We start from the raw sequence: 20,402 nt of genomic DNA, 5'->3' as shown, positions 1-20,402 counted from the left end.
GCAGAGTCAGTGATCTGGCCATTTCGGTAGCAAATTGCAAACTTTTCTCAGCGATTGAGGTTGGAGCATTTGAGATCAGAAATAGTTCCATGTTCCAAAATTGAAGAAAAGAATGAAGCCAGAGGAGCCATGTGGCTTTAAATAACGGGGAACAAGTGAAGAAAATCCTCTAACTCCAAGTATTCTGCACAATGGAACAATGAAATACGAACTCCTTTAGCTGGCTTGGGGACTTTGTGCTGGGGCTCAATAGTGAGTTCCAGCCCCATGATGAGCTGGAAAGCATAAATGGCAAGCATATGAAGTAGCGTCTCCCGAGGAGCTTCCCGTACTTGAGAAGTCCTCCTTTGGGTCCTACTCTCCATCATAGTAAACACATTAACCAGATTCATATGCCATATTATACACCTTCACTGAGGAAAAACATCTATTTATCAATATTTGAACTTATTTGGGAAATCTTACAAAGGTGCCTATACTGTAGTAGTTTAAATGTATTGGCAGCCAGAAGCTCATAGGGAGTGGCAGTGTTAGGAATAGTGGCTTTGTTGGAGTAGATGTGGCCTTGTTGGAGGAATTATGTCGCTGTAGGGGTGGAGTGTGAAGTCTCCTTTGCTCAAGCTTCATTCAGTATGACACTCAGATGACTTCTTGTTGCCTGAAAGCCAAGATGTAGGGTTTCAGCTGTTTCCAGCTGCATGGGTGCCTACATGATTCCTTATTGAATCATTATGACAATGAACAAAACCTCTGAAAATATAAGCCACACAATTAAATCTCCTTTATCAGAGTTGCCATGGTGATAAAATTCTAATTAAGAAAGTAATCTATCATTTTTAACTTAGTAAAAATTTCATAAATATTAAATTGGTCAATTAATGAAGTTAGAGCATGTAGTTGATCATATTTTGGTCCTTACTTCATAGTTTTAATTTGGTACCATAACTTTCTCAGCCTCTAGTATGTTCCAGACTCAATGAAAAGCCCACAGCCTATGCCCTTGTAACAGGAGAGCAGGCAGGTCAGATAAGGGCCAAGGTCATCAGTCCAGCAACAAGACGACATGCTGCACTATAGACCCTAAGACTGCTGAAATCCCAGTCAGGAACCTGCAGAAGCAGAATGTGTTGGGATGCTTTTCCAACTTAGGATTCTCTAATGCTGTGGTTCTCAACCTTCAGGTTATAGCTCTTCTGAACTTGCATATCAGATACCCTGCGTATTGGATATTTACATTATATTTCATAATAGTAGTGATATGAAGTAGTAACGAAATAATTTACGGTAGAAGGTCACCAAAACATGAGGAGCTATATTGAAGGGTTGCAGCATTAGGAAGGTTGAGATCCACTGCCCTAGAGCCTTGGTCTTCAAAGGATGCTTTACAGACAAGAACATTGCTATCACTTGGAGCTTGTTAGAGAGAAGTCTTTCCAAGAACTACTCAAGGCTGCCTGACTCATTGTCTGAATGTTAATTAGGTTACCAGGTACCCACTGAAGTAGGATAAGCACAGTGCTGATCTAGAACAGTGGCTCTCCAAGTACACCAAAAATACCCTGGAAGCTCTACAAAGCCGGGTGTCCTAGACACATATAATCTCCAGAGGAAGCCCACTGTCTGAGACTTTAATATGCCAGTGGTCATAGTACTGAGACCACAGAGGTCCCATGTTAATTGTCAATGCATGCAGCTCAAGCCACATGAATATTATCTGTATTTATGACCCGGTGTCTTAGTGAAGGCTTTTACTGCTGTGAAGAGACACCATGACCATGGCAACTCTTATAAGGAAACCATTTAATTGAGGGGGCTCACTTACACATTCAGAGATTCAGTCCATTATCATCATGGTGAGAAACATGGCAACATGCAGGCAGACACGATGCTCAAGCTGAGAGTCCTACATATTGAAGGCAACAGGAAGTGGATTCTGGGCAATGTTCTGAGGATAGGAAACCCCAAAACCTGTCTGGATAATGACACATTTCCTCCAACAAGGCCATACGCACTCCAACAAAGCCACATCTCCTAGTAGTGCTGTTTCCTATGAGATTATTGGGGACAATTACATTCAAACTACAACACCTAGCACATAAATAATTTTGTAATTCTTCTCTTCTGTGGAATTGCTTTTCTCAACTGGAATTTTGAGTTAGTGAGCCTCTTCTAGGACCTTAGGCTCAGGTGTGAAAATAGAAAATATGCTAAATTTCATTTGTTGTAGAGGTTCTTGCTTCCAAGTACTAATCCAAGCTAGACTCATGGGCCAGTGCAGGAGTAGCAGGACAATGCATTTTTCCATTGAACATCAAGCACAAGTTGTACTTATCTATGAAGAATAAAAACTCAGTGAATAATGGTACTTGCTCTACTAGCACTGGGACCTGAGGTCAGATGTCTAGACTCCCATAATAGATGTGGGTGGACGTGTAACCCTGTGACCCCAGTGCTGGGTGTGGACAAGACAGAGACAAAAGAATGGCTGGACCTTGACAGTCGGTAGCCTAGCTAAAAATCAGTAATCTTCAGGTTCAGGGAGGGACGTTTTCTCAAGGGAATAATGATGAGAGTAAAAAACGCTGATATCCAACTCTGACCCCTGCACAGATACAGACAAACATGTGCACACAGAGTACACATTTTACTTATTTTGGCTGGTTGGAGTTTTGGAATTCATTTGTTTGCCAAGCATACATTCTGCCACCAGGCTGCACCTCTGTACCTCCTGGACTTCCCTCATTAAACCTAGAATCTCAGTGATCTATGTGATGGGTGAAGAGCCACTTCTTAACCTGCTAGCATTTCCTCTTCTGATAATAATGATTTATAATCATGGGGTAAAATCCTTTGGGAACCTCAATGATTTCTTCATTGTTTTGGGGAGGATCTATGCAAATGACCATTATATACCATCATCTGAAGTAATTCCTCTCTCTATTGTAGAATTGGCTTATGATGTCTGCCATGGGGAGCTGAGGAAACCACAGCAATTCTGTCTTACATGTTTATCTTATACTTAACTTTGGTAATAAATACTTTTAAAAGTACAGTGATTTATGCAAAAATGTGTGTACATGTATGTACATAGGGCTGCTGTTGACAGAGGCTGTTTGTTCATTTCCTTGCCACCCGGATTCAAAATAAGCACACAGAAACCTTATTATTTAAAACACGGCTTGGCCTATTAGCTTATGCATAACTCTAGTTAGCTCTTATATCTTAAATCAACCCATCCCTATTAATATGTGCATCACCATGAAGCTCATGATTTATCAATAAAATTCCCGGGTGTCTGTCTCCTTTGGCAGCAGTTACATGGTGTCTCTTTGATTCTGCCTACTCTTTCCTCCTCTGTCTGCTTGGAACTCTCACCTTGCCCTATTCTGTGCTGCAATAGGCCCAAAGCACCTTATTTATTGACCAATGGTATTCAGAGCATGAAGAGGGAAATCCCACATCATTACAGAGCTCTCTTATAATTGACTTTGGGGGCATCCCCCAGTCAGCACCAGGGTAAGTAAAAAGAAATCCATGAAAGTGCCAAGGGCTAGACTTTTCTATCTGAGGGGAAAATAAGGAAACACACATATTCTGCTGGTAACCTAAGAAAAAAGGAACCAGCACACGCTTTCCTGGTGGTAACCTTCTCTTTCACTTCAACTTAAATAATCTCTCTTTCTTGACAATCTCTCTTTACATGCATATATTTCTTTCCTGCTCTGTTACGCTTCTATATTCAATTACATCTCTTTCCACATGATTATATCTTCCTTTTACATACATTTCTCTTCTGCATCTGTCTTCTTTACAGCTTCATCTTCCTTAACTCTGCACAGTTACAAATCTTCACACAGCCCCAGCTATACATCTCGTTTCCATAGGTCTCTCACCACGCTCACTTTACACTCTTCCTAGGCACAGCTCCTCTATGTAGCAGCAGCTCTTTCACACAGCTCTCTCTCACACTCACACACACATACACATACATCTACATCATTCATTCACTCTTTACACACTCATTCACTCTCTCACGCTTCTCCTTCAGCTCTCACACCTCTTTCTATGGCAGCCTTCTCTCAACAACGCCCCGCCTACTCTATCACAGCCAAACCCACTGTCATAACACAAGATGAGTCAAGTCATTTCTCTTAGGCTAGGGATGTCACATTGACCAGCCAGTGAGTAATGCTAGGCCATGCACTATCCCAGACTGAGCTGAACATTGAGGGGTAGGGAGTACTGGCAGAGAGTCTCAGTTGCTAGACAAGGAGTTATGTTTTCTATCCTGACCTTGAATCAGCAAAACACCTGGGAAATGACCTTGTGTATTTGTCTCTAGGCTAACCAAATACTCATCTCCAGGGGCAACAAGCCTGCTTTTTATTTGATCTGGAGTCTAACTGTCTATGTAAAAGGTTGTCTTTGTGACTGAGACTCCTATGTCAGTGTGAGTAATATACAATATCCTAGTATTATTTCTGTTCATCAGAACTTTGCACACTTAAGCAGAAATCATCTTCCTGACCATCCACAGCTATGTGTGTGTCCAATAGATGGAATATTTACATGAGATTAAACACACAGCAGTGGGAATACAGCCAGAGCTGTTCTTAGGTGTAGTGAGGGGCTATGGGCTGCTTTCCTGTAGCCCTGCTCCTGACCGCCGGCTAGCTTGTGCCCCCAAATAACGACACACAAATTGTATTCTTTTAAATACTGCCTGGCTCATTAGTTCCAGCCTCTTACTCACATCTTGACTAACCCATATCTAATAATATATGTAACACCATGAGCGGTGTCTTACCGGGAAGTTTCTAGCGTACGTCCATCTTGGGCTGGAGCTTCATTGCATCTCTCTCTCTAAGGAGAGGCATGGCGGTCTGCCTAATTTAGGAGAGGTGTGGCATCTGACTGAGCCATCTACCTCACTTCCTTCTTCCTGTTCTATCTACTCCACCCACCTAAGGGGCAGTCTATCAAATGGGCCAGGCAGTTTCTTTATTAGCCAATGAAATCAACTCAAACAGAAGACTCTCCCACATCACTTCCCCTTTTTGTTTAAACAATAAAAAGAAAGCTTTAACTTTAACATAGCAAAATTACATATAACAAAACAGTTATCAAGAATTACAGTTACAGTATTTATATCTACTTTATCTTTTATCATAACAAAGGAAAACTATAACTATCTATCTATTCTTCAACTCCATCAAAGACTCCAGAAGAACACAATATTACCTAGGTGAACAAGAAACAAACAACTTCCAAACTCTAGAAATAACAGAGACAACTTGCTGCCTGGACAGTCACCCAAAGTTCCTCTGTACCTTTGGGGCATCCATCTTCAGCCTACAGGCCCATAGTTTCCAGCAGACGTTTCCATGAAGCAGGAAATTTCAAAGGCAGTTCAGTCAGTATCTGCTGTGTCCTGCAGAATGTCTCGCAGACTCTTTCATGAGTCAGGAACCCCAAAGAATCATCTCACATTTAGGCAAGTTCAGCAGTCCTCTCTGTGGGTTCTCTGTGTTCAGTTTATGCAACAGTCCAAGCAAGAGCAGTTTCTTGCCCAATGGCTATCAAACTCCATAAGTAGCCTCTTCGATGCCCATCATCCTCTTGAAGTAGCTGGTGCTGCCAGAGGCAGACGTGTCTCATTGTCATGAAAAACCTTAAGTTATTAAAACATCTAAAATGCGATATTCTGTAGTCTTTGAAAGATATGAAGAATGCCTATCTGAAATATATCTATGTATATCTAGAAAATCTAACTAACATGACTACAAGTTTGACTATTATTGATGACTATCCATTAACAACCTATATACATTACATTTTTAAATGAACTACACAATCACAATACCTTAATCACTATTAGAAATACATATACATATAACAAAATTGACCTTAAATTTAAATCACTAAAGCAAAATCCATATCAATGCAAATTATTCATCTCCATATCATATCCCCCTTTAAATGTAAAAGAACATTTATAAACAGTATTTGGGAATATGGGCGCAGTTATTTCTCTCCAAACTGCTTCCTGCTGAATGGGGACGCTGTTAATCAGATCTTTCATAATGTAACCTGTGTGCCAGGTTCATCTTAGTCATCGGTTGAGCGAAGTGATTTTTTGAGGGTATTCATAGCAACCTTTCAGGAGGGTGTGGTCTATCATACCATATTGGGAAAGAAGCAATCCATAGGGTCTCATTTTCTGTAAAAACAAAAGAAGAATCTCTTTTCCAAAGTATCATATCCTTAGATCTAAATCCTGAAGTCAAGGTATTTTCAAGGTATATATCTTGGATTAGTTCAGCAGCATTTATAAACAAATATCTTTTAGCAGCTGTTGCTTCTTCCTCAGCATTCAAACAATTCAAAGAGAGCATAATAGTATACAGTATCAAGATTCTCTGTGTATTTTCCATCTTTGTGTGGCTTTATTTTAACCTCTATTTCGTTTATTTTTGCTTTTATTTTTTGAGACAGGTTCTCTGTATATCTTTGTCCTGGAATAACTCTTTAGATCAGACTGTCCTTGAACTCACAGAGATCCACTTGCCTCAGCCTGGGATTAAAGGTGTGTGCTACAACACCTTGAACTCACAGAGATCTGTCTGTCTCTGCCTCCCAGGCATTGGGATTAAAGGTGTATGCTACCACACCTTGAAGTCACAGAGGTCAATCTACCTCTGCCCCTTGAAGTCTCAGAGGTCAATTTACCTTGCCTCCCAAGTGTTGGGTTTAAAGGTGTGTACCACCACACCCTAGCTACTTCCTTTTTTCTTTTTTAATTTTAAGAACTTTAACCTTTAGCCTGCATATATTTTCAACACATTGTAAACCATTTTGACGTTTTCTTCGACTTTGAATCTTTCTTTTACTGTATATCTCTCTTTTTCTGACTACATGAGTCTTTAATTTACCAAGCAATATGGGTAGAATTAACGCCGTGACTTTGGCGGCTAGATCCAGCCCATTCCTTAGCTTTCCAGCCTCATGGCAGAGGTACCAGCTATAGCCATTTTTACCACCACAATTCTGTGGCAGTTCAAGGTCCCTGCCAGCAAGCAAGCTACAACAGTGTTAAACAACAATCAAAAGCTCGATACTCAGGACAGCCTGCTTGAAAGAGTCAGAGTTTGCCCTGGCAGGACGGCCCAGAAAGCTGGCATTTTAAAACAGCACAACTTTTTTCCTGCTACAGCTGAAAACAAACAAGCATGCAGTCAGCTTTTATCAACAGCATTTAAGTTTCATGGCAGGACCTCTTAAAAGAGCTGCAATGTTTTGCAGCTAAAGCTGAGTCAGGAAGCCTCTCTTAGATGAGAGCGCTTGATAACCTCTAGCAATCAGAGCAGACCCGAGAAATTGCTGCTATCAAGAAAACATGCTTTACTCTATTCTTCCCCAGGCTTTCTCAAGCTTTCTGTGGATCCAGTTATCCACGTGGGCGCCATTCTGTAGTGATTAGCTGTGGGCCGGCTTCCCACCGCCCCGCTCCCGGCCACTGGCTAGCTTATACCCCGAAATAACAACACACAAATTGTATTCTTTTAAATACTGCCTGGCCCATTATTTCTAGCCTCTTATTGTCTAATTCTCACATCTTGCTTTAACCCATTTCTAATAATCTGTGTAGCACCACAAAGTGGTGCCTTACCGTTTAGTTTCTAGTCCACGTCCATCTTGGGCTGGAGCTTCATTGCATCTCTCTCTCTAAGGAGAGGCATGGCGGTCTGCCTAATTTAGGAGAGGTGTGGCATCTGACTGAGCCATCTACCTCACTTCCTTCTTCCTGTTCTATCTACTCCACCCACCTAAGGGGCAGTCTATCAAATGGGCCAGGCAGTTTCTTTATTAGCCAATGAAATCAACTCAAACAGAAGACTCTCCCACATCACTTAGGGAGAAAGAAAGTGGCACATGAGGGAAATCACGGATATAGGCAACCGGTTCTCAGAGTCAGTGGTCCTGTAAGCCTTGTTTGACCGGTTTATCTTTATCATATAATTATTCATCCCGTGGGTCAAGACCTGAATTATCAGTTGCCATATGCTACATACTTCTACAGCCACCTGCACTCTGTTTAGTACTAGATGAGAATACTCACCAAATGATTCTTTCTTAATATCCCAAGCAAGATAAATATAGCTGCATATAGGTGTGGCATGCTTAGCTAAGAACATAGGGCTGTCCCCATGTTTTGCCCGAGGGAGACGCCTCTGTCTTTGAGTTGCTGTGACCCTCTGGTACACAGGGATTATAGACACTTGGACAGGAATTGTCTCCTTAGTGCTCATCTGGTCTCCTGTGTGACTCCACCTCCCATAGTCCTTCTGTGCCCTCTAGCACCTTACATGGGAAAGAACAGAGTGAAGGCTTCTATTAAAGGGGAGATACATCCTGTCTCCTTATCTGTGCACTACACCTTTAGGCCCTTGGTCACTCATGGTAATCAAATACAGAATGTGATGTTTACATTAAGTGATTTTGCTCTATTTGGAAATTAATTTTAAAGTGTTATAAACCACCAATATATGAGTATATTTACATCTGAATTATTTGAGTTTGTAAATATTCCTGTATATCATTTTGTGAAGAAACTGCCTAATAGATTTTTTTTCTGTGTTTGAGTTTCTTTTTGAATCCACATGCTTACTGGAGGACATTTTCTTTTAAATGTACTTTATTCTTGTCTACTAACTGATTTTCACTGATGTGAAATTTCAGCTCTAGTGTATTCTTTTTTATCACTAGTGTTATCATCACAACAGTCCTGTACCTCTCAGATGCACTCCGAAAGAACTTCTTAAATGAGAACTTTGAGTATAAGGTCAGTATCCAGCCCATGACTGTCTGGCTTAGGCTGTGTGAGATCTGTGCTGTGTTTTAGAGAGGTGCTTCATTTGTGTTCAGGAGAATATAGTTTCAACTGTGTGTAATGTTAGAATACTTTTTATTATATTTGCAGACATGTTGTAATGCCTATCAGCCTGATGGGAGTCAGTCGTACCTCTTACCATAAATTTCAATTATTGTATTCTTTTGTGTGGTTCCAGTGTAGTTATTTTAGAGTTTTAGATTTTTATTATATTTTGAGTTAATAAAGAAAAAATTTCAAAATTAACACTGTCCTAGCTTTGAGTTTGGGGAGTGAATTATGAAAACTCTGAAACCTTAGTGTGATTCTTCTGGGCAGGAGTCTTGATCCCTCAGAAATACGACTGGTGATATTCCGGCATGTTCGCCTATTCTGCATTACCTCCCCACACACCTTTTTATAGCAAGCTAATGACAGTGTAGACAGAAGTGCCTGCTGTGGCTTCCTTTCTCAACAGTGGTTCTGTTTTGTTATCTTTGTTTCCTGTTGTTTTTTTAATAACATATTTAACATTAAACATTTAGTGAGAACTCATTATCTGACAACTAGAAAATACAGAAAGCACAAATGCAATAAAAATTTGAAGCACGCTTGCCTGACGTGCATGAAGTAAACCTGGGCTTGATCAAACAAACAAAAACCACAACATCCACAGAACAGAGGAGGCCTGACTGTGAAAAGTCACTGCGTTCTGTCCGTGACACAGGTGACATCTCAGCACAGCTCTGCAAACACCTCCGTCTACCCATTGCCATTTGCTATTTGAAAAACAAAAAAATACATCTTCAGTCATCTGATTTTTGCTATTTTTTTCCTTCACTACTTTCTCCTTGTAAATTATCCTTAAAGTGTACATTCTTGCAAAATTTAATATTGCCATGTGCCTATATTCAAATGAATGTTGTTCAGGGAGGGGCTAGACTCTAAGGGTTGCAATAGTTAAGAGTGTTTGCTGCTCCCAGCCAAGTTCTGTTCCCAGCACCCATGCCAGGTGACCTTCAACTTCAGTGCCAGGGTACTCCATCACTCTTTTAAAAATGTTTTCAGTGGAATTTTTTGTTTGAGGGTTTCAATCACATCCCAGTTTTATTTGTGAGACCTCTATACATATGACAGATATCCTTTGTCCTATTTCTCATAGTTAGATTTCTTTTGACATGACATCACTGGAGACATAGTTTCATTCCATATGTCCTACATGGTTTTTGCTGTTTATTTCTGGAAATTTTATTCTAATGTCTTTCTGATTCTTTATTTGGCATAAGAAAATTTATGAGTCAAAATTTGTCTGGATAGGGAATTTTAAAATACAATGTGAATTTAAAGCGATCAGCATTTCCAGAGATACAGATGCAGGTTTTCCAAGTTCTCCATCAAAAGAAGCTCCGAATACTAATCCACACAGAAATGAAGTACCTAAGGCTGTGTGGAGACAGCCAGAGTATTGTCTGCAAAACAAGACATCGATCCTTCAGCTACACCACTGAGCTCCGATTTTAAGCAATATCTAAAGAGAGAGTTATGCAATGTTTTACTCTTGACTTTTTGGGAACCCACCAGCCAGCTCCCAAATAAATCACACACAAAGGCTTATTCTTAATTATGAATGCCTGGCCTTAGCTTGGCTTATTTCTTGCCATCTTTTCTTAGCTAAAATTATCCTGACTACCTTTTGCCTCTGGGCTTTTGTCTTCCTCTATTTTTGTATACCTTTCTTTACTTACTTCTCCATGGCTTGCTGTGTATCTGGCCCCTGGTGTCCCCCTCTCCTTGTTCTCTTGCTCATCCTCTTCCTCATTTCTCCTTTTATTTATACTCTCTGCATGCAAGCCCCACCTCTCCTTGCACCTGCCTTGCTATTGGCTGTTCAACTCTTTATTTAGACCATCAAGTGTTTCAGACGAGCACAGTAACACAGCTTCACAGAGTTAAACAAATGCAGCATAAACAGAAGTCACACACCTTAAAATAATATTCCCCAACAAAGAGTATTTCTTTAAATTTATTACTTTGTGTAGAAAATGTCAATTGTGTGTTATGTAATAGCAGCAACTATGGCATAATGACTCCACACAAACACCGCGCTTTGGTAGCCAGCACTGACTGGGACACAGTTGACTCTGGCTTCTCTCCCATCCCTTTCCTGCTTCGGAAGCAAATGTCAGCAACTGCATCAACTCATGTGCCATGTTTCTCTAGCACAACAGAATTTAAATATCGTGTTCTTCTTTTAGATCTGGGATTCCTACTTTTACCTTGCTGTCATTTTCATAAACCAGTTGTGTCTGCAATTGGAGATGTTCACACCTTCTAAAAAAAAGAAGGTGCTAGAAAAGTAAGTACCAATGAAGGATGTATGGCCTTTTAAAGATGGTCCATCATTCATGGGTCACAATGCCATCACTGGAAACGACAAGTAGTGGAGCATTCATTAGAGCAGGGTTTCCAGAGGAATTTCAATATTTTTGAACTTAATCATACTTGAGGGGTATCCAGGATTCAAAATTATTATCGAAACCAGAAGTTATAAGTTTATGTGGATATTTTATTTAGGGTCATTAAGACATGTTCACTAGACATCTATAATTCAAATGTCTTGCCTTTAATTCAGAAGGACATATTATATCCTAGCGAAATACAAGTACTTTGTTCTGGAAATTACAACAGTGTTGATTTTCTGTTTCAGGTACGGTGATATGCGGGTCACCATGGGCTGTGAAATTTTTAGCATGTGGCAAAACCTAGGTAAGTGATGGAAAGTGAAGGCCTGCATGGCAGAGCTCCTCTCCTGACTGTCACATGTCCATAGCACACTGGCTCAGCAATGGCAGTGTTTGAAAGCCAATGCGTCAATCAGTCAAGAGATTTTCAGTACCTGTGGATGAAATTCTCTCTCACTCACAAAATGCCATCTCCAGGAATGGACACTGTGGCACTGAGCGAGGTTGATTCTTTACACTGGTGTCTAGTTGGGAAGCATCACAACACCTTTGTGTCTTCCCTTATTATCGACCAGTTCTGAGAACATTCTCTAGCAATGAGGTAACCTTTCAGAATTTGGAACTGTAACAACATGAAACTTTTAGAATTCTGAAAGGAAGCTATGAATCATCACAAATTTGGATTAAACTTTGTGAAAGATTGTCTCTGGCATCATCATGTAAAACCCTTTTCCTGCATTGACCTGAATCATAAAGAGTCTCACTAAAGGCCTTTAAGTGCACCTGCAGTTGCTAAGAGACCGTTAGATCCAATTGTGTTAATCTGCCACAATGTAGAAAGCGTATTATCCCAGCAAATTGCTGGCATAGATCTCCCTGCACAAAAAGAATAATATTTGGAAAATAAACTGTTCTGAATTTCATTGGCATAAGCTCTCTTTTTGGAGATTCATAACATTTAATTTGGCATATTACTTTTGCAAGTTTTTTGTATCATTAACTGTTACTGCATTTGAATCCCCTGAAATTTATTCAAGTGATTGACATGTGACTATGTAATGATCTGAGAGTTCATTCTTTTTTTGGCCTCACTGAGGCACAACTTAGAAATAGCAGGATGTGTTTTCTTGTTCCGGAGTGATTTTTGCCCAGAATTCATATGTCCCTCAAATATGCACCACAATTTGGAGAGCTTTGTTATTCATACATGTTTGCTGGTGATCTCAGAAAAATAAGACAAGTTAGCATCTGGAAAATAAGAGCCAGTGATGAAAGGCCAGTAGGATAAATCATGATCTGTCCCTAGGTCTGGCTGAAAAACACACAAAATGCCTTGGCTTGAGAGTCGTCTGCTCAGTGTCCGTGCTCAGCTGTGTCTGTCTTGTTTCCTCTAAAGCCCTTCTGCTGAGCCTTGTGGCGTCCCGGTTGAGTGCTGTACTGGTTGCTTCCCCAAATATGGTGGCTGGTGAGGTTCTTTCCAGAGCCTATTTGGAAATCGTATCAGACATGGTTGGCTTACTAGAGGAGTGAGCACCATGATTTTCTCTGAGCATTGCTGTATATGTGACTTCACCCAGCCTGGGATGGCCATCCATTTAGGCTCGAGTCTCTTAGTCTACTTAATAAAACAGGCGTATCTCATAAGCTGCTCTGTGTTACTCTTTATGACATAGCAAAAGTAGTTCTCCCTCTCCTGGGAGGATGTTAAAATATTTCTGTTGAAAATCTCTGCCATACAATCATCCTATAACAGCATTCATTAGAGCAGCGGGGTCAAAAGTAAAATTCCAACTAGTGTTCATCTCCCTGGAACCTTGTGAGAAATGCAAATTCTCTGTCTCCCCTGTAGACCCTGAAATCTCTGGGCGGAGGATAGCAAGCTGATTTTTCCAGGTGCTTCTTAAGAAGCTGCCCACAGACAGAAGAATGTTGCCTTAAGCGGCACTATCTCCCCCTTTGCCGTGCTGGCCCTGAAGACTGTCTCGAGTGTAGTCTAGGTCTGTCAGGAAACAGTTGTTTTCAACACACAAATCCCCATCATGATGTGTGTAGCTCATGTATAGAATCTAAAACTTTATTCTTTCTTTTCTGTATCATTTTCCTACAGGGATGTCTTAACATTGCCCATATTTTAAAGGGTTTTCCACTCTGCCGTGAGACTGAGGGGGACTTGATTTCCAAGGCACCTGGAACTTGGTGATTGGGCTGCTTAAACACAAATTAATATTGCGGATCTGGTCATTATATCCCTAGTTTTATGTGTTAGCAACGTTTCACCTTTAGGACAGCTTAGAATTTCATGTCTCACAAATGCCTGACAGAAATAACTTCCAGGAGAACAGACATGCTCTAGCTCTCCTTTCAGAGGCTGTCCTCCAGCACTGGTCAGCTTCACTGCTTCAGAACTGAGGTGAGAGAGAACATCATGCTGGAAGGGTATGGTAGAGAAAAGCTGCTCACCTCATGGGAGCCAAGCAGCAGAAAAGAGGATCCTCCTGGGCTAGCCTACCCTTCTCCCTGCCAACTCCTTTACTCACATAACGATGGGGGTTTGTCTGTTGAGAATAATGACTGTTTCCTAACAGAGCTAGATTGTGCTAGGAATAATCTTCTGGGCAAAGACAACAAAGGAGGGAACACAGCTACTTACCATGAGGGATGTCCCTGACCTAGGGTGTGATGCTTCCCACTCCCACAAGTCTTTCCCTGTTTGTCATCTCTAGAGAAAGATGTCCCCAGAGGTGTGCTTCCCCAATCATGTCTTAGGCATCTCTCAGTTTAATAAAGTTAATGACCAAGACTAATCACTGCATTTTGATTTTGGTTTTGTCTCTGACTTCTTTGTGTTTAAGAAAGTCTCTCTGTGTAACCCAGGCTAGCCCGTAATCACAATTGTCCTGCCTCGATTGCCTGAGTGTTGAGATTAGAGGTGTGTACCACCGTCCTTCCTCCCAGTGTCACCTTCTACCACAGCTATTCGACAAGTAGACATTCAGTGTGTGCTTGTAAAAATACTTTTATCATTCTAAAATCGCATAACAATTTATAGCGTTAAATGTGCTTTTTAATGACATTTACATAGAGAATGTTAAAACCTAGTGCATAGTAAGCCCACCATGAATTCAGATTTCTTTTCCTTTAGCCTCTTTCTCTTGGAGCGTTTGAGCAAGCGGGGTTTGAAAGCGGTCAGTTCGACCTTAACAAGAGCAGATCGGTGGCTCTGCCAATTTATGCTACAGATGCAGAATTGGGGGAGTCTGACGGGAACAAGGAAACAGAAGCGGGCTTTGTCGTCTGTGGACCTAGCATGTAAACCGGGCGCAGAGAGCAGGTTCCCGCAGAGCAGGGTCAGGCTCTGACAGTGAGACTTTGCACTTGTGCTGCAGGCTCTGGCTCCTGTGGCCCATTCGATGCAGTGTCCTCATGACTTAATTAAAACCTAATATATGTTTGCAGGTGTTTTTAGTTGTGGGAAAATTCTCATAAATTTGCACTTAACTATTTTTCAGTGTTGAATAATATGAAGTACGCTCACATTGCCAGTCAACTGTAACCTCCACCATCTATTTCCAGACCTCCTGTCTTAGAACACCGAGTTACCGTGGCAAAGGAGGTCCTGGGGCGGGGAGGGCACAAGGAAAGGAAGAGGAGGGGAAGGAAGTGGGGAGTCAAACAATTTTTTTTTTGTTTGAAAAACACAGTATTCAAAGCTAACTCTTTGTAGGCTAATAAAAAAAAAAAAAGATCACTAAACCAAAACTTCCATCACCCCCCACCCCAGCCTTCTGAGTGTTTTACGCGCGTTACGTCACGTGTGTGAGACAGTTCAGCCTCTGTCTTCCTGCCGCCCACTTTACCCATGTTTCATGTAGGACTGAGAACTTGGTCGCCTTTGGAGGGAAGGTGGTGTTTTGCTGTGGCCGTGTGCTGCATCGGCCTTCTCCATGCCTCTGTCCTTGGATACGTGGACAGCTCCCGCCTTGGGCTCCTGGGGGCTATGCTTTTGTGAACATGGCATCCAGGGCTTTGAGATCCTGCTTTCTCTTCTCAGGGGTTGATGCTCAGAAGCAAAATTGCCGGATCTTGTCCTAATCGTATTCTTCATACTGGGGGGAACTGACATATGCTGCTTACATAGTTTTGTCCTGGTTCATATATCATCAACAGAACACGAAGGTTCCAACTTCTACACGTCTAGTGGGTGTGTAGCCACTTTGCATTGTGGTTTTGATAAGTTATTTTTGAAAAATGAGGACCAGCTGGAGATAAGTGAACACCTATTCTTAAATGTGTTATTTTTCCATATCTTTATTTTCTAAATTAAAGAAATGAAATTTTGTTCTGTCAATGGAGGGGGAAGTTATACATTACCCTCCAAATTTTGTCCACGTTGTGTGTGCCCTTGAAAGAGTGATGTGATCTGTGTGGGGGTCATCCTTGCCAGCTGGCTGCGCAGGTGGCCTTCGATTTGCTGCAAAGTTTTACTTTCTATTTTTAGATAAATTCCCATCCTTACTTAACACGGTGGGCACGTATTCCACATATGCAAACAAAGCATCCTGTACCCACTGTAGAATGACTGGACTTCCCTAGCAGGCTGCCCCTTTACTTAAGCACAGAACCCCTGCAGCCCAAGTATAAGGCACCCCAGACACCTCAGATGAGACCGTGTGGCTGACAGCTAGGTGTGGGGGACACACAAACCCTCCGGAATATGGGGATTGGTTAAATGAAGTGAAGTCGCTGCTGTACATGCCCCTACATTCTGTTCTGCTGATTCGGGAGGGGTTTGTTTGGGGATTTGACTGGGTTTGCGCATGCTCTGTACTCCCAAAGTGTGTTTTCAGCGATAAGGCTACCCTGAGGCTTTACTGCATTATCAGTACCCAAGTGTGGCTGCTCTCTGACTTCTCCACTATCTGAAGAAAGATACAGCTCTAGAATGTAGTCTGTGAGCCTTGTTTGAACTGTAGCCAAAATGGAAGCTGTAAAACGCATGCTCAAGACCACAGGGAAGTTTGAAGATTAGTTCTGTTTTTAGTTAATCTAAGAAATTAATGTTTGAATGTGTTACCATGATTAAGGCATTGTGACTCCACATTCATAAAGTGTCATGTCTACTAATGACGCTTTCTGATTGGTGCAGTCGTGAGATGATATATTTCAGGCTTGCTTTAAAATTCTCTAGAGAAAAAAGTTATGCAGGATGTTAGAACACAAATTAGTGAAAATTCCAGTTGTGATACAAGGTGGACGGTTCTCATGTGAGGTCCGACAGAGGCTGGATGGTTTTCATGTGAGGTTTGACTTAACTTGTCTCTGTCTTGTGAGTACATTGAAATATTTTAAAAAGAAGAAAATTTGGTTATAAAATGGTAGATATATTTTAAAGGAGACTCAAAAACACCCAATCAAATAGTGATAAATGAGTAAGTGTGTAGTAGGGGTGAGCTCCACTTTAGAGGTCAGCGAATGGCAGACTCAAGGAAGATTAAAAATGAAGTTTGCAGAATGTACAAGGGTAAGATAACTCAATACCTCTCTAATATCTGAACTGAATAAATGTGGGACATAAAGTCAAGGAAACTATACAAATAGGCATGAATTTAAAGAGAGGGTTCTAGGCCAGAGCTTGTAGCTCAATTGGCACAATGTTTGCTTAGCATCTATAGGGTCCTGGATTTAATTCCTAGCAACACAACAAAATTAATTAACAAATAAATACATTGTAAAACATGAAGAAAAAACAAAAAACAAAATCAACACCACAGTGGCTCTCAATTGCCTTCTGCTAACTCACCAGGAGAGAACTATCTGTGCAGGCTGAAATATGAGTTAGGTTGCATTCCCTCCCTGGCTTGCACCCCTCCCCCGCACACATACCCAGAAGCTGTGCATCTATTTGGTGTCTGTATAGTGTGGAGGTAGCCCAGGGCTGATGAGAATTACTCAGACAGTAAGGTAGCTGGACCTTGTGCCCTATAGCCCGGTCCTGGGCAGGGTCTTGGTGGGGCGTCACACACGAAGCATTAGGGCTCCCCAGCCTCCCCAGCCATGCGCACATGGGAGTCCCCTCCATCTCCTCTGTTTTCTCTCTCGCCAGGACAGCTTGGATAAACAGTAGATTTCGACTTTTACAAATGACAGTAAGAGCGCTTGTGTCGGATTCTGCTTTCTACCCTGATGATAGAGATAGCCAAGGAAAGGAACGGCAAACTCCGGCTGCTAGCTACCGGCCTGAAATGTGACTGTCAGAAGAGTAGAGGAGAAAAAGGGAAACAGTGCAGGCATTTCTATCTTAGGAGACTCATGTTTTAGAGAAAAAATATACAAATTTACATCAATAAGAAAGTTTCTCTTGAGATATTCTTGCTGCTCTGAGGAAAACGAAACAGTCTTTTGGAAAGACAAAGGATCATCTGGGTCAGAAATACAGGTAGAAATACATGAGGAGAAGCTACAAGTTCCTTCTTTATGCATTGTGGGTTATTTATAATATTTAAAGATACCAAAGGAGGTGGCTCAGCAGGTAAAGGCCCCTGCCACCACCAGGTCTGAGAGCCTGAGTCCAGTGAGGTGGACTTAAGTAGTGAAGGTGAGAACAGACCCTTGGGAGTTGTCATTTGTCCTCCCCATGTGGTGCATGTGTGCGCGCGCGCACACACACACACACACACACACACACACACATCAACTAGTTAATAACAAAATAAAGACGGGGAAAAACAGTTACCATTGATGGAATCTCTGTGAGGCAAGATGGGGCTGTATTGTGACTTCAGTGATATAAAAAGTGGCTTTCATATGGACAAAGAACAAAGGATTTTATCCAGGACTGGGCTTCTATTCTCAAAGCCCTTTTTTAAAGCACTCTATCAATTGTTTTTAGATTTATTGGTTTCATTTTTGTGTATATGTGTTTTGCCTGCATGTATGTATGTGTTCCATGTGTATGCCTGGTGCTCTGGAGTTCAGAAGAAGGCATCAGACACCAGGAGCTGGAGTTATGGATGCTGTGGCCACATGTGTGGGCTGGGACTGAGCACACGCCTTCTATAAGAGCGAGTCCTGTAACTGCTGCACCATCTCTCCAGCCCCTGGTTAAGCCCTTTAATTCACACTGAAGTATGGAAGGCAGAATCAACATGACTCCCAGTTATGATGAAGGGTTAACTCCTTGACCACGTGAGGTCCATGTGGTGCTCCTGATCCCCAAGGAAGGGCCTGGCAAATATGTCAGTCTTCTATGTGTTGACAGTAGAGATCATGAGGATCTCTATCCTGTAGGGCCCTCCAGACACATGAAAGGGTAAGGACATCTAGCCATAGTTGAGGCAAGTATTGGGAAAGCCTCAAATGCATTATTACTACTGCTAGAAAGTTTATGATATGAAGCCTTATAGGCAGCCCCAAGATAGGAGAAAGTTCAAACCAGTGGCCTATGTCTAGGAAACCACTCAGGTAAGTGGAAATCCTGACAGAATTTAAGATGTTACTGCCTTCTTACCTCCTCCTGATGTGATTCTGATCTCTAGTAAGTAGGCAAGATACTGCTCACAAGGTATTTGAGGGAACAAATATTCACATGCTAGCTGGTTCATCAGAAATCTACAGGTTGTGTTTGACAAAGTAAATCCCAAAGTCCTAGATTCACCTTGTATTAAGAAATGCATGGTCTCTTGTATAGCTAGGCAGCCTACTGGTAGACCTGGCTTTAGGCATGGGTGTTTAGAGAAATCATCTAGGCTCACTATGTCTTTTCTATTCTTCACTCTGAGTGCTAACCTTAGTCTCAGAAGGACTGTCTCCATTCAGTAGTAAAATGGTTTCTGAAGACTTAACATATTTGCTTCTTAAAGCCCCTTCTAGAAAACTCCTTAATCACCACATATTGGTCTTAGAGATGAAGCTGGTTTGGGGCAAGACTAATATTATACGTGCTTGTCCTGAGGCCAGAATATAGGAGATTGTTATACCTAACTGTGGAATGACAGATGAGGAGCTAAGCTGGGATGCTGCCCAGATGCCTCTCTCCCGTGAGTCTTGTCTTTGGTTTCACCTCGACCTCCGGCAACTTCAATTTCAAAGGGATAGGTTTGTGATACTTGCCTCCTCAATGTTTTTTTTTTTTTTTTTTTGATTTGTAGCTGGACTTAGTTTCATATTACTCTTCAGCCAAGCCTAAAAGCCTATGTTGGTTCCGTCCATAGGACAGCCATTTCAAACTAGAACCAGCCTGATTGGTGGATCCAAATGCTAGTCACCCTAATCCCTAGTTAAGGGATTTGAGGTAAATTGTTTAAGAGCCCAAGATTTTTGTTTCCTCTTTGGGGGCGGCAGTTCCTACTGCCTAGAGTCGTCATGGCAAATGAATGGAATTATTCATGGAGAGCGGCCAGAGCCCGCCTGCCACGGAGCGAGTGCTTGCAAGTTGGCTAAAATTGTTAGTGAGTCACCACACTTGGTGCTCTAGTCCCTCTCGACTTCCAGAAGCCTTCTCTTGTCTAGAAGCATACCGAGCCCACCATCCCTTTAGCTGGTGCCTCCTCTTGTCCTATACTTCTGTATTCAGGATCTCCCACACACACCCCCGTTCTTTCCCTAAATGATCTCATTCATTTGATGATGTCAATCCCTATTTATCGATGACAATTCTGCAAGGCTTCTGAGCCCTGAATCCGACTTTTGGGAGTGGATAGGGTATTGTGCACATGAGAATGCCTCAATAGGGCTTCAAGCAGAAGCTTTCGAGCATTGTCCTTTCTCCATCTGAAGCTAATTAGGCCAGGAGAATGTCCCTTAAATCTTGTCTCCTGTCCCTATTACCATGGCTGGTATTTTTCAGGCCAAAGTACTATAACCTATCATCAGTTTTCCCAATATAGAACATCTTTCTCATGTCCTCAAATTGATGTTTCTGAAAAATAAAGTGGTACTAAGCACCCACACAAACACATGGTATATAAACTGGGTCACTATTGGTAATTTCTCCCTGACCTCTGCTACACTTGCAGATATGACTTACTGCCCATGTTTCCAGGTGTACCTTCTGTTCATATATTAGGCCAGCT

General features: G+C 41.7%; 1 protein-coding gene across 2 annotated transcripts in view; it reads left to right on the top strand.

Moving 5' to 3' along the window:
• Nucleotides 1–20,402, top strand: part of Dock4 (dedicator of cytokinesis 4) — a 412,188-nt gene that overhangs the window by 330,025 nt on the left and 61,761 nt on the right. For both annotated transcript variants that reach the window (XM_038335987.1, XM_038335988.1), the window contains exons 28-30: nucleotides 8,767–8,842; nucleotides 11,125–11,225; nucleotides 11,577–11,635. In XM_038335987.1, the coding sequence (XP_038191915.1) occupies nucleotides 8,767–8,842; nucleotides 11,125–11,225; nucleotides 11,577–11,635 (236 nt within the window). The remainder of the gene's footprint in view (nucleotides 1–8,766; nucleotides 8,843–11,124; nucleotides 11,226–11,576; nucleotides 11,636–20,402) is intronic.

The sequence above is a fragment of the Arvicola amphibius genome, chromosome 7 (genome assembly GCF_903992535.2).
Source record: "Arvicola amphibius chromosome 7, mArvAmp1.2, whole genome shotgun sequence".
Classification (NCBI taxonomy): Eukaryota; Metazoa; Chordata; class Mammalia; order Rodentia; family Cricetidae; genus Arvicola; species Arvicola amphibius.
Note: the sequence above shows the minus strand (reverse complement) of the source record. Positions and strands in the feature narration are given on the sequence as shown.